The sequence below is a fragment of the Chaetura pelagica genome, unplaced genomic scaffold (genome assembly GCF_000747805.2).
Source record: "Chaetura pelagica isolate M959 unplaced genomic scaffold, ChaPel_1.0 scaffold70, whole genome shotgun sequence".
Taxonomy (NCBI): Eukaryota; Metazoa; Chordata; class Aves; order Apodiformes; family Apodidae; genus Chaetura; species Chaetura pelagica.
In genome coordinates this window covers 966983-981445 of record NW_009952265.1, presented here as the reverse complement: position 1 = coordinate 981445, position 14463 = coordinate 966983, and the positions used below count along the sequence as shown (strand labels likewise).

At 45.0% G+C, this 14463-nt stretch overlaps 2 protein-coding genes across 2 annotated transcripts; one reads left to right on the top strand and one right to left on the bottom strand.

The window, feature by feature from the left end:
• Position 1: 1 nt before the first annotated feature.
• Positions 2–3834, top strand: SRSF5 (serine/arginine-rich splicing factor 5; the record flags this gene model as incomplete). The annotated part of the gene is made up of 7 exons (XM_010007723.1): positions 2–106; positions 301–371; positions 558–653; positions 986–1055; positions 2311–2384; positions 2672–2782; positions 2943–3834. Coding segments are annotated over 7 exons (777 nt in total), but the record flags the coding sequence as incomplete, so codon positions are not given.
• Positions 3835–5871: 2037 nt separating this feature from the next.
• Positions 5872–11084, bottom strand: SLC10A1 (solute carrier family 10 (sodium/bile acid cotransporter), member 1). The gene is made up of 5 exons (XM_010007722.1): positions 10684–11084; positions 9752–9962; positions 8040–8218; positions 6937–7133; positions 5872–5975 (listed from the first exon to the last, which is right to left on the bottom strand). The coding sequence occupies exons 1-5, from the start codon at positions 11082–11084 to the stop codon at positions 5872–5874; spliced, it is 1092 nt and encodes a 363-aa protein (XP_010006024.1).
• Positions 11085–14463: the final 3379 nt, after the last annotated feature.

The following is a 14463-nucleotide window of genomic DNA, read 5'->3' as shown; positions in this document are numbered from 1 at the left end:
CATCGGGAGGCTGAACCCAGCCCCCAGGGAGAAGGATGTGGAGAGGTTCTTCAAGGGCTACGGCCGCATCCGCGACATCGACCTGAAGAGGGGGTTTGGATTTGTGGTGAGTGCGCCCCTGCCTCAGGGCTCTGCGGCCCCTCGGATCGCTCATGCCTGTTCGGTGTGGACGGAACGATTTTTAAAGATAGTGCCGTTAACATGCTTAGCGAAGTAGGCTGTGTGACAAGTAAGCGTTTATCAGTTTGTTAGAGATGTAGTTGTTTTTACTGACGTGATTCTGCTGTGGTGGTTTTCCAGGAGTTTGAAGATCCGAGAGATGCAGATGATGCTGTTTATGAACTGGATGGAAAAGAGCTTTGCAGTGAGAGGTGAGCTGCCCTGTGAATAGAAAAACATGAATACCTAATCCAAGAAGGGAGTCGGCTTAAACTTGCATTCTATTGCCAGTTACTGTGTAAAACACTTTGTGGAGTATTTTTACCTATAGCCGAGAAGGAATGTGTGAGAAGAAAAATGTAAAAACCTATGGTTTTCCGTTTCTGCTTTTTCCCCAGGGTTACCATTGAGCATGCAAGAGCACGTTCCAGGGGTAGAGGCAGAGGGAGGTACTCTGACCGGTTTAGTAGCCGCCGTCCACGCAGTGACAGGAGGTGGGTATTGCTTTGGGCTGACACAGCTGAAAAAAAATACACTGTGAACTCATCAAAGAACGTGAGCTAGGATGAGATAATAAAAGGTATTTTGTGCCTCGTTTGAGGTAGCAGTAGGATGGTGAGAATTACAAAACTTAGCAGATATGCTTGTTATCTTTATTTCCCCTCCCCCAAGCACTTCATGCTGGCCCTGAATTACTGAGGGCATTCCATAGTTACAGAAGTAATGATGACGTGCTGATACTAGTTACTGGTACAGCACTTATTAGTAGTAATGTGGTTATATTTTAATTACTAATGAGGAGTCTTGATTGTTCATTTCCAAACAGAAATGCCCCACCTTTAAGAACAGAAAATCGCCTCATAGTAGAGAATCTGTCTTCTCGAGTCAGCTGGCAGGTTTGTTGAAAAATAATTAACTATTTTGACTTCATTTAATGGGTATGTAATGTAATTACTTTGTAAAATAACTAAAATTTAAAGATAATATATTAAAACGTCTATGCAATTAATGTAATTGTAATTAACTTAATTTAAATGTTTTTAATGAAAACTAGTTAATTTTAACTTATTATAATAATAGTATATATTTGAGGATATATATTTATTTTTTCATGTTTTTAAAATCCATTTTAACCACATATTAAACCCTTTATTTGCCAGCCTATCTGTGTCGTTGGCCTTATGACGAGGAGTGCCTGTGGGTTATCCTAATCGTTCTGTCTTGGTCACTCTTGGTTGGGCCTGGTTGACTTTCCAGTCAGCTCCTACAATGTCACTTGGCCACCTCTAGATCTGTGTTTGCCGGTCTAGACGTAATCGATGCACTCCTTAAAGTGCCACATTGCAGCGATCCCAGAGCGTTATCGAGATCTGATTCCTAAGTTGAGAGCTGTTCTTCCTGTAACGCTTCCGAGGCCCTGGTCGAAAAGAGTTGAAAGATACGAAATTAGGTGGTCGTTGGAATCCTGATCGCAGTAAAGTGGTCCTTGGTAACATCAAGCATAGAGAATGTCTGGATCCGTCACTAGTCTCCTAATAGGGAGGGCAGTGCCATTAGTGGCTTCCATCGACTGGGTAGTGTTCGTCAAGTGGGTGGCGAAGAGCCAGTCGGGCATATATCATGGCGGTATCTCCGGTCGCTTAATGCAGTTTGCTGCTTGGCTAGCCTAGGGAAATATTAATAAAGGTAAAGTAAACTATATTTTTAATGACATACGGGGCACAAAATAATTGGTGTTACGTAATTGTAATTCTGTATGCACATAAGACTTGTAATGTAAATGGAGACTGAAATAGTACAAAAATACGTGGGTAGTGCTTCACACTCGATTCAGTATATATACAAATGTACTTCTTTTTTCCTTTCTTTTTCTGTCTCTTTCTCTTTCTTACTTAATCTATACAATCATTATAGGCTAAAATTCTTTTAATGTTAATTGGCGTTTTGCTTAAAGCAAGATGCTTTTTCATTTATTTCGTGCCCCAGTATAGATAATTCAATTTTGATAGAATACAAGTATGGCAATTGCCATGATTGTAATTTATATAACGTCTTCTCTTTCAGTAGTCATAAGTTCCTTTTGTTTAACTATTTTTATATAGATAAGTATTAATTACACTTCTTTGCATAACATGACTGGTCTTGTGTTAGGATCTCAAAGACTTCATGAGACAAGCTGGGGAAGTAACCTTTGCAGATGCACACAGACCTAAGTTAAATGAAGGGTAAGTATCTAAAGTAATGTCTTGGAAGCTGTAGTTATATTGCATGTGTCATATTTGGGGAGGGCAGGGGCTGCCTTTAGTGCTGAGCAGCTGTTCATGATTTAATATAGCTGTGCTTTGAAAACACTTCTCTGGGGAGGAGAATTCTTCAGCTCATGCTTGAGTTATGACAAGGGATGACTAAACTGAGCATTGTGTGTTTTGGAGTTGTTCTTTTTCATCTCCAGAGTATATTTTGCTCTGTCATCAAAAATGCAGCTTGTAATGAGCTCTGTGTTATTCTGTAGGGTGGTTGAGTTTGCCTCTTACGGTGATTTAAAGAATGCTATTGACAAGCTTTCTGGTAAAGAAATTAACGGAAGGAAAATCAAACTAATTGAAGGCGGCAAAAGGCACAGGTATGAATTTCTGCTCTCTTAAATAGATGATTAAATGTCCACTAAGAGAGCTTTGAAAGTCAGTGACCAGGCAGCTGAACTGGAGACCAGTGAGCTATCTGGTCATTGCCGCAGTCCGTGGCGTTCCCTTGCTAATGCTGCTGCTCCGTGTTTCCTCCAGTCGGTCCAGGAGCAGGTCACGCTCTCGTAGCAGAAGCTCATCTGGGTCTCGCAGCCGTTCCCGTTCCCGCAGCCGCAAGTCTTACAGCAGGTCGAGGAGCAGGAGCCACAGCAAGTCACGGTCGGTTAGCAGATCCCCAGTGCCAGAGAAGAGCCAGAAGCGGGGCTCTTCCAGCAGGTCCAAATCCCCATCATCCGTGGATCGGCAAAGGTCAAGATCAAGGTCCAGATCGGTTGACAGTGGCAACTGAACTATAAGTAACTTACCCCGGGGGCCCTTTTTTAAACCATACTTGCTAAAACTTGTGGTAAGTATGTGACTTTCTGTGGGAAAGGGTTTGGAAGGGGAGGGGGGAGGGATGGGGGAACTTTGTAGATGTGGACCATGGTGGGAAGGGTTATTGACTAATTGTATTAAATGTTTTTTGATAACCCTTTTCTTGTTCACACTTTTTGTGAATGTCTGAAGTGTATAGTTTGTGTATATTGGCAGAGCTCTTTATAACTAAAGCAGACAAATTTTTCTGTACTGCAGAAAAGTCATTGGAACACTTAATTTCCAGGATTATTCAACTGTGAACAGCAACTCAGAACGTTAGTTTTAATATCTCAAACTTATAAGCTTTAGGCGTCTTAGAGCTCTACATGTGCTGTACATAAAGCTTTATTTCAGAAGGTATTTTTTTGTGCTTTTGAACCATTGTTTCTGTTATAGGTCAGCAGATTAAGTGCTGATCAGTACTGGTAATAAAACTTTAAAAGATTTTCATTTAATATTAACTTGCACTACACTAAGAAAATGGTCATTTCACTGCCCTGTGGTAATGATATTCTATAAAGCACCCTAATTCTTGATACTTAACTGAATTCCTCAAATAAAGTATAAAGAAACATGTCTCTGCTTCTTTCTGTTAATAAAAGTGTTTGTGATGCCTCTTCATGTTGGACATTTTCTTAAAGATGGGTCTACAGCAAAGCTATTGTTGACTTGCTTTGGGCGAGGAGAAGAGCTTATGTAAGGACATAGCAGGCTCTATTTAAAAGGAAGTACCAGTATGTTCTGAAATAACCTTGACTCAAAGGAGAGTGATGCTGTCGTTTATAGCAGGAAGTGGAATTCACAAGTCATTTAGGTTTTAATCGTTGGGATAATAAGCATGGAATGAATGTAGTTGGCATGCTTTATTGACATGCACAACACATGTTTAAGGACATTGAGGTGTAGGTGCAGCATTTTTCAGGCATTAGTCATTCTGGAGGAAGAGCAGGGATTCTTAAGTTGATGGGGGAGGTACTGCAGCCTCTGTTTTTAGTATTGCTGCTTTACAGGGGCAGCAACCCCTTGCAATCCCTGTACTTCTCAACTCCTCGTTTGATATAATAATAAGAAATAAGAATAATAAGAAATAATGAGTTTTCTGATAAAGTGCTTTGTATAGCTACTCCCTTGAGGCTGGGCTGGGCTTTGGATTAGATCCTGCGAAGCTGCAGGGTGGGTCAGCTGGGAGCAAGGACTGGGAAGGGGTTAGTTCTGCAAGCCCTTCTGCGTTTTGTCCCTAGTGGGGCACAGTTCTGAACATACCATTCCAAGCTCACAGCTTTTGTGCCTTGTGCCTGCTTTAGGTGGCAGTGTAACGATCTGCTAAGTGCTCCTGGGAGCAGGCACTGAGGGGCGGCCAGATTGATAGGAGGTTAATTGGATTATTGCTAGTCAGCATTGTGGAGTGGGAGGCCTCATTCTCAGAGGCTGGTAGTTCAGATACTAGATCACATCAGGAGGTGATTAGGGGGATCTAATTATAAGTGCATGAGGGCTGGGCATCAAGAAGGCAGGGACCAGCTCTTTTCAATGGTGTCCTGTGATAAGGAGGTGCAGTGGATTCCAACTCAAGCACAGAAACTTCCATCTCAACATGAGAAAGAACTTCACTGTGAGGGTTACTGAGCAGTGCAACAGGCTCCCGAGAGGTTGTGGAGTTTCGTTCTCAGGAGATTTTCAAGACCTGTCTGGATGCCTTTCTGATCTGCCCTAGTATTTTTTGGGTCCTGCTCTGGCAGGGGGGTTGTATTTAATGGTCTTCAGAGGTCCCTAATATTCTGTGATTCTGTGAGGAAGAAGAGGGCTTGAAGAAGAGGGTTATTGATGCTAACCTGTTTATTCTTAGTTAAGATTGACTACTTCACGTTACAGTGCACGCTTAGCATGTTTGGAGGTGTTAATGCTAATCTTCCCTTACACTCGTATTTGCAGTGTGACAATAGATGGTTTCCTGCAGAGGTGGCATGGTTACTTCACTGGCCACTACAAAGCACGGCGCATTCAAGACTTCTATTTGCAGCTGGGACCAGCAAGCTGTACCCAGATTCTACACACTATGGCAGTTCGCTTAACCATGGCCAGGTTTTGTGGAGGTTTGTGGTCCACCACACAGTGCTCGGGTTTTGAAAAACAGGAGCGACCAGCAGTCCGTGAGCTGCTCAGCTCTGTGGTGGGTCGTTGTGTTCCTGCATTAAGAAACTTCTATACCTCATTTTGGATCTTCGTTAGAGAATCTTCAGTGATGTCTTTGAGAGCTCCTTCTGACATGTGCCCGTGGGACAATTACAGGTAAGTTAAAAAGGGAGCTGATGTGGGCAGTCATTTTCATATGGGCAAAACGGTACACGTGAGCGTGACCCTAAGCTGTCTCAAAGGGTTGTCGCAATGACTTGGAAGTCATTGGAAGTCTTCCTCATGGGCAGGAAGGGAGTGGATCTGTCTGGAGGAAGGTCTTCAGGAAGTGACAGTTTGCAGGTAGCTCTGTGGCGATCCCTTTGTCGTAAAATGAGGATATGGATAAAAGTCTTAAATGGAAGTGCTGGGGGCCTGTAAGTTGGCTGCAGGAGGTGGAGTTCAGAAGGGTTGTGAGAGCAGCTGCTGCAGAATATCTCTATTTTTTCCCTGGCTGCCCACTATTTCTGCAGGGCCTTGACTCTGTTCTTATTTCTTGAGCACTAACTGCATCCACAGCTGTACAGATAATTTTTGCTGCATCTGAAGAAAAAGACAAATATCATGAGAACAGGCAGTTCTCACCCCAGTCCTGTCAAAATATTTAAGCTCTTTTGTGTCTTGTAATTTATGAATTTGAGCCTGGAAACCCTTTTTATAGTAGTCTTGCAAGGACCTGTATGGCTGTTTCCAGTATCAACTGCTGGTTTTGTTTGGGTTTTTTTTCCCCTTAAAAATGCTACTGGGGAAACTAAGCTGTGGGATCTGGTGAAGCCCTGTAGCTCAGCTGCTTCTCCATCCCAGGGGACAGGAGAAAGCTGGTCTGGAAACATCAGAGAAATGACTGGTGGAGGATCTCATTCAGCAGTGCATTCTCCAGCCATCTTTGCAGGCACTCAGCTGGGCTTTGGCATTATGGACCAGTTGAAGTTGGAAAAGAATCTACCTCACATCTATACTATTACTGTATATTTTAAGTAAGCTTGAATTATTACTGTACTTCTCTAGCAAAAGATCCTTGTGTTACTTCCTTCAGCTGCAGCACATGACAGTTCTGCCCTTTTCCTCCTCCCCCCAGCTCCAAAACTGCCAGCCTGCTGTGAATATCTAGTGTTTTCAGTGAAGCTGGACTTGGTTGCGAGGAAAATTTGTTGTTCTTGGGTAGTTGGAGGTGTGTGATTGTTCTTCACACATGCTCAGTGCAAATCACAGCTTTTGCTGGGTGCCTGACCTAGTTTAAGCACAGTGCTTTGAAAACATTGGGCTCTGATAATGTAAGTAGTGTGTAGGTATGAGAAACACTCCTGCTGCAAGAAGTCATAATTACTAATGTCTTCAATGAGCTATAAACTTTTAAACTGATTTGTATTTAATGCATTTGGCATGGAAACTGACTTAAAGGGCAACCTGATTCCGCCCCTAGAAAGCAGCAATTTGTTGCTAATAATACATATGTGGTTTGCATTGCAAAGCATGAGAAATACAGGAGCAGAGCTGTACTTACCGTCTGGCTTCTTTATTCTGTCATGGATCCTGAAGACGAGGATCAGCAGAAGTCCCTCTCCAAGTTGGAACAGCAAGTAGAGCAGTGGGAAGAAGTACAGGGGGCCAATAGTTTCTGGGGCAAAGGCAACCTTGAGGATAGTTGAGCAGAGCTGTACATTCTGGCAGCCAGTTTCCACACAGACTGTCCGCCTGCACCTGAAGGAGGAAACATAAAACAGGTTACCAATTTAATCCATCTGTAAACTATTTCAGAAGATAGCTGCCCACCTGGCTGTTGCAATGCTCTGTTCATTTGCCTGTGCTAAAAGGGGCATTATTAGGAGTGATACTGGCAGCCCTAGGTTTTGTCTTGTGTTCTCCTTGCATTGCACAGAGACAGGTCACACTATAAATGTGGACTTGTGCTTAATGGTGTTTGGAGGTTTTGTGTCCTGCTTTAGGTGCTGCAGCTTCCCCCAGGGAAGGAATTGCTTCTGAGGTGAAAAGAGGAGTACAAGGTGTGTAGTAGAAAATAGGAAGGACTTTCTACCTGGATTAGATAGGATGAGAAAGGAAAGGAGTGGGTTTTATGTGCAAGGTTTCTGTTCTGAATTCCTGGTTTCGGCTGAACACACCGATTGGGGTTTGGTCTCTGTTGGTATGCCCTAATCCTTTGTTGTACTTTGGTGCTATTCGTTCTTTCCTCCCCAACTTTCTTACTAAGAGCAGAGGCTAGTAATGTACATTTATCAGGTCACTAGTGAACTCAAGTCAAACTCATCCATCTGCTTGTTCAATTAACCTGTGTAATGGACTTCCACTCCTTTGGTGATGATCAGGTAGTCGTGTCAAAAACTGCTCCAGTTGCTTCTTCTGTCTCCACTGAGCAGAGATTGAACTAATTCCTATCCCCACTCAAGGTGTGGGAGTATTGACTTGGGACCAACTTGCATCATATCTGCTATACTCCTTGGGCCGAATTTGGAGGACTGCAATAATTGTTTATTTCACAAAAGTACATCCATGTTGAAACAGGTTTTCACCCTTGCTCTATAGACCAGAGCTGTGTACCTCTCTGCTCTTTCAGTGATAAAGAGGGGAGGAGGGAGTGGTGAAACATACCGGTCATTAAGTTTGAAGACTGAGGAGAGAGCATAGCCTAGCAGGAATCCAATAAAAGGCATCAAGGCAGAAGATCCCAAGAGGGATGGTGACAAGATGACCGTAATACCACTTCCCACATTGGCCACAGACAGAACGATTAATGCAGCAGATGACAGCAGAAGGACAACCATCCCTGCCTAAAATAAAAGTGGTCAAGACATGGACAAGAGGGAAATCCCCAGCAAAATTTGCCTCAGCCACTGGAAGCAACTCTGCCCCGCTCCCCATCCATCACATATGTAGGTATAGCGTGTGCATAAGTGCCTTTCATGGACATAGATGTTACAAGAAACCTTAAATAATTAAGTACCTTTCCAGTCTATATGCAAGACAACTGGTGCTTACTCCACCAACCACTTGTTTCTCAGGCATTGCTGTGTGTCACTCTGTCCAGGTCCCTTTGTGTGTCATGTCCACCCATAGCAGGTGGAGAAGAAATCCCTTTCCTCACAGGTAGAGCCTGCCTACAGCAGGTGTGGAAGGTGGTGGCTGCATTTGCAGATCATTTCATTGGTGTCTGGTGATTCAACAAATGTTGGAGCTGGGGAATTTTGGGAGGCAGAATACACAGCTTTTCCTGCCTGTCTCTCCACTTTGCATTTCAATTTGGATGGAGTTCCCCAGGTGTTTCTTAAAAGGAAGTATCTACCCCTTCCCTCTTTTGTAGAGAAGATAAATGGAAACATGGTGTTAGCAGAAAGGAGCATGATCCAAGGATCAGCTAGGCCAGTGTAGGTCACCTTCTCATGCTAAGCTTTTAAAGCTTCTTTGGAAAAAGTCCACTTGTCACTGCCCTGTGCTGAGTACATGAAACTTTGAAGAGCTATGGTTCTCCTGTCTCTGCTCAAGCCTGATTCTTGGGTTCCCATGTTTCTTAGAGGTTAGTGGTTCCTAATGTCATTTTATCAGGTCTGTTATGATTGTGTCTTGGCACCCAGTACCCGCTGTGCTTGGTCCCAGCTTCTTTGAGCCTTTGTGAAAGAAACTGAAAAAAAGGTTCACAAAGTCATTACCAGACCTCTGGGTACTGCTAGTGAAGCTCATGAGTTAGACACTGGTCTAGTTGGTTGTCTGGATTTCCCTCTTGTTGTTTAAATGCCTGATGTACAAAGGGGGCAAGGAGCAGATTCCAGGCATAAGAAGGTACTTAGGGACCTAGTGTCTTCAGCCAGATAGATATCTCACTGATGTAAGCAGCAATTTGTGATGTGACTTTTACCCTATGCTAGACCTCTGCAAGAAGCAGGGCTATTTGTTTGTGTTGTTGTTTTGTTTCTGTTTTGCTTTGTTGTTGTTTTTTTGCTTGGTTTATGTTCTATTTTTTTTTTAAATCTGGGGTCTGTTTTGGTTACATCACTAGTTGGGGACAGTGTCTATGAGGCTCTTTAGTGCTGCTTGTAGGAAAAGAAAATGAAGCTAACACTGAAGCCAACAAATGAAAGCAAGGTAGGAAGTTGCCTACAAAATGTTGTTGGTCTGGAAAAGGAGGAGGACTTGTCTTTGGGCAAACATTTTATTGATTAAAGTGAAGTGGGTGTCTTGATTTCCATCCTCAATCCTTTAACTAATTTGTGACATGCCTTAAAAAAGTTAGTATTTCTGTGCCTCTATTTTTGAAAACTTCCTGGAGGCCCTTGGTTGAAAAGCAGCTAGCACAGGATACTTCTTACCTTGATGATAAAGCCAGTGTACTGTGGTTTCTTCTCATTCAAGATGATGCCAATGGCACAAGGGATTAGCATTAGGACCAGGGAGGTGATTATTCCTTTGTAAGGCACCTTGCCCTCCAAATCACCCTCATATAGTCCTCCCGAGTAGAGGTACAGAAGCAGAGGCATTAGTCCAATTGCTAGGACTGTTGAGCATGTGGTCATTACAATGCTGGGATGAAGAAAGGACCCTTCAGTAGAATAATGGCACTTTAAAAAAGAAATATTTTTAATGAAATAGGCTCATTTTCTTACTAACCTGGACATGTGGTTTTAATATAAGACTTTACCTCACTTTTTCCCCACCTGTCACTGTGGTTTCCCCATCACTAGCAGGTTGTATAAGGATGTGACATGAATAGAGAGGGAGGAAGATGACTCAAGTTCTGTACCAGCCTAGAAAGGACCCTTATTATGGGTACACCTCACATGTCAGAAATTCACAAGTGACACAGCAAGTGATGCTTGATAACTTTCCCCTGGATCTTTGTTTTATCTCTGAGGTTTGTTGGATTGTGGGGTTCTGATAGTTCAGTGTTTCTCACTGATGCATTCTCTTCAGACAGGGTGCTCAGTTTACACAACTTTATGCTAATATATGGATAGATAGCAGGTATATGCTATACATGCTGCTATGTGGAGCCAAAAGAGTGTTCCTGCACCCATCTCATCAGAAGCTGCCTGCTGTATGTTTCACAGAAAGGTACAAAATACTGTTTTATTGTAAAACAGAGACAAATTGGCTAATTGAGCAATACGAGTCCTTTAAAAACATTCTAGTCTTAGTATTTCAGTCTTTGTCCAGCTTTTTGGGGGCTGCTAATGTTGATTGAATTAGCTGCTGAACCAGACTAGATTGGCCTGGCAATGAACATGTACTCAGCTTTCCTTACCTGAGATTCATGTCCCCTCTCAGTGCCAGAGTAAAGATGTTGGAGAGGTTCCCTCCTGGGCAGCAGCCGCAGACCAGGATGGCCAGGGATTCTGTAGCCCCCAGCTGGAAGAGCTTGCCCAGTGCAAATGCTGTCAGGGGCATGATGCCATACTGAGCCATTACAGCAATTGCCACGGCTTTGGGTTTCCTGAGGTGAGTAGTGATCTTGGCTATCTCCATCGTACACCCCAGAGCTACCATGATGACAAAGAGGGCCACAATAAGGATCACGTTCAGGGCTTTGTCCATCATCTGCTGGCCAAATGCAAATGGTGGTGCTGCACTGGTCAGAGGGGTGCTCAGCATGTGGCCTGGGCTCCACAGCTCCGGACTCTCTAAGGTGTCCTTGATTCTTTTCATCCTGCTTGAGAGCTTAGAGCTCCTCTCTTCTATAGGTTGCTGAGAAGGTGAGGAAGGGATTGATTCAGAAGTCCAAATAGCATAAAATTAATGCAAGCAAAAGACGAGATCTCTTTCAGGCCACCACTCTCATTATTTAGTAGCTGTTAAAACAGAAACTTCTGTTTTGAGCAATCAGCTGTGAAGCTTGTTCCCTTCAGTAACACACTGAGCAGTTTGTGTAGCTTCTACTCTGGTCCCCCACCTCTTCTAGTGTCTGCTCCCACTGTGAGAACAAGGGCACAGCTGGTGAGAGTGAAAGGGATGCTCAGTGGGCATCCTGGGAAAGGCAGTCACTTGATGCAAGGGAAAGTAAACCAGAAATTCTGTCCACAAGATACTGCTGAAGGCAATGCTTTAAAGTGTGATGCATTCAGAATACTTCATTTTTAACAAGGCTTATAAAATGCTTAGGCTTCTGGCCTTGATAGGAGGGCTAGGAAGAAACTTCCTCCATGGATTAGTAGTTTCTCTAGAACAATATTAGGGGCCTTCATGTCTCTTCTTCAAAATATTGTTCCCCTCAAGACTGAGGGGAGGTTCTGCATGGCAGGAGCCTCACACGACCTCTGCTGTGTTTGCTACAGCACAGCAGCGTTGCTTTCACAGCCTGAGCTGCCCTGCACCATGATCCAGTGAGGGCTGCAGGCATTGCTCAAGCTCTCCAAACAAAGCCAAATAGACAGCTTTTACCCAGGACTTATGTCCAGGTATTTAGGCTTTCAATACAGGTGTCCCTGCCCATGCAGAGGGGTTGGAACTAGATGATCTTTAAGGTTCCTTCTGGCCCAAACCATTCTATGATACAAGGCTGCACAGCACAACGTGCACTCAGAGCTTTGGTGTGCAGGGAAGCAGGAGCTGGGTGGCTGGTGCTCAGGAAGGAAGAGGCTGGAGAGGTGGTTGGCAAAGAGGTGACCTCTGCTCATTCTCCTGCTGCCCCTGTAGAGGGGACACACTTTCCTGCATCTGCCATGCTGGGGAATGGCAGGCTGCCTGCCCCATCCCCAGGGCCACGCTCCCTGACCCCTCCATAGATATTTTTCTCACTAACCTAATTTATTGCCTTCAACCTGAGGCAACCCCTAGGTCCAGTGTGGGACTCTAGAAACACGGAGCTGAGCACAAGAAACAAGAGCAAAGTGAATGTTGTTACCTTACACGCCTGTGGATTTGGCCCTAGGAAGCTTCAGTGATGTCACCTGCTGCTCCATCTCTTCCCAGCCAAGCTCCCTGAGCGACAGCACCCTTCAGTTCTCCTGCTTGCAAAAAGTCTTTCTCCCTTAGCAAAATCTTGTCCTCTGCTTGCAGAAGGTGAAGCCTGGGTCTCAAAGAGCCTTTTAGAAAGGAAAGTGGTTATACGATTGCTGTGTTACAGGACTGCAGTCTTCTTCTCTCTGGTACAGGACTGGGGAAGGGATTTTAACCAGGGAGGTTTGCTGCAATATGGCCAAGCTCTAATCCTTTTGCTGAAGGGCATTTGGACTGTGCAGTGATGTGTCCTTCACTCGTATTCATCTGGGAGCTCAGCAGGCTCAGACTCCAGCCCCATCGCCTGGAAACACCGCTGGCGGCAGGCAGGAATGTCGGAGAGGTTCCTCCCCACTTGCTCTCGCTTCGGTTGGGAACTTTGTTTTCCAGGCCGGCAGCCAGGACGGAAAAGCACCCAGAGCAGCTCTGAAGCCCAGCAGAGGCATCCCCCCGCGGCGGGCAGGAGCGGTGGCTGCAGCCATGCAGGGCAGACCCACCGGCAGCTGCAGCTTCCCTTACACCTCTGTGAGCATCACACCGCTGTTCCTGGGGCCAGGACCCTTCCCCAGAAATCACAGGAGGTGCGTGGACATCTGTCACTGTAGTCACAAAGAATACTGCCCAGCTTGGTTGCTGGGACCCTGGCTAAGCCAGTGGGAGAGGGTGGCCTGTAGTACTTCGTGTGTTTCATCTTTTCCTGAGCATCTTCCAGGCACAAGTAAGGGCTGCCCCAGCAGCACATGGGCAAGGCCCGTAGGAATGAGGAGAAATCACAGGGCAAAGCCCATAGCAATTCTCGCTCTCATTCTCTCTGTCCCTTCAGGTTTTTCTCCTGCAGATTCCTAGCCTCCCGAAGGAAATGCTTGTTTTCACTGTGTTTGCCTTTGGGCTGTGTGCTGAGTTTTGTCAGAAGATGCAAGAGGGTCAAGTCAAATAACCAAGTGGATATGAAGTGTCACTGCCTTGGCAGCACCCAGACCCTGCTTTCCCCACAGGCTCAGTGCAGCTCAGGGTTTTAAAACGACGATGTTGTAACACTCTCATCCTTTGTCTTTGCAAGGCTGAAGAAGAATGTTTCAGCTACCCTAGTAATTAAAAAAATGCCTGCTAGTTGTTTTTTCTTCAAGCGTTCCTACTGGTTCCCAGTAGTTAACGTAGGAAATACCACGGGAGACAAGGGAGGGACTGGTCATGAGAAGCAGAATAAATTAGGATCATTATTTCACCCTGCTTCATGCTGGGACATTCAGTTGTTTTACAGGGGCACTGGAGATAGGGGGTCTACATTCAAACCTGGCCAAAGAACTGCATCTGGGCTCTAAAGCACTGCTGGTAGTGCTGGGGGCTGGGACCACCGAGGAGCGCGGCTGCAGGAGGGAGCAGTGGGTGCACAGCATGCTGCTGGTCTGCCTGATGGACACCTCACCTACCGTGGCTTGGAGGAGGCTTTGGCCTCAGAGAAGCCCCCTGCTTGGCAAGCAAGGCTCTACTTTCATCCCTGGGCAAAGTGTGTCTTTTCCTTCTTTTGGCTGCTTTCCAGGCTCAGGTCTTTAAAGGTCAATTTCTAGACGTTCTTTAAATGGTCGTCTTTTTTTCCCCCTCACGGCCCAAATATCCTCCTCCAACAGTTTGCTGCCCTTGCTCTGTATAAAGCTGAGGAGCTCCCTGAGGTCCTGCACAGCTCATGCCACTTGAGGGCAGTGGTTGCATGTCCAGAGCCTGGTTGCTCTCTGAGGATAAAAGACCTCAGAAAACAAAAGTCTCACCGAAGGTGCCATATCTTAGATGGTTTTTATTAAGTCAGCTACTCCCAAATTCAGATATATGGTCCAGTACAAAAGGCATCACAGGATTTGTGCAGAGCATTAGACACTGTCCCACACAATATCCTGGTCTTCAAACTGACAAGACACGGATTTGACAGATGGATCACTCAGTGGATAAATAATTGGCTGGATGGCTGCACCCAGAGAGTTGTGGTCAATGGTTCAGTGCCCAAGTGGAGGTGACAAGTGGTGTTCCTCAGGGGTCAGTACTGGGACCAGGGCTGTTAAACACCTTTGTGGAGACATGGACAGTGAGACTGAGT

Excerpts from the sequence above, each read along its gene's own strand:
- SLC10A1 (XM_010007722.1), bottom strand. The coding sequence starts at position 11,084 with ATGAAAAGAATCAAGGACACCTTAGAGAGTCCGGAGCTGTGGAGCCCA. Across the intron at positions 8,219-9,751 it reads ACACTGGCTTTATCATCAAG|GCAGGGATGGTTGTCCTTCT; the intron begins GTAAGAAGTATC and ends CTTTTATTTTAG. Across the intron at positions 7,134-8,039 it reads GTCTTCAAACTTAATGACCG|GTGCAGGCGGACAGTCTGTG; the intron begins GTATGTTTCACC and ends TTCCTCCTTCAG.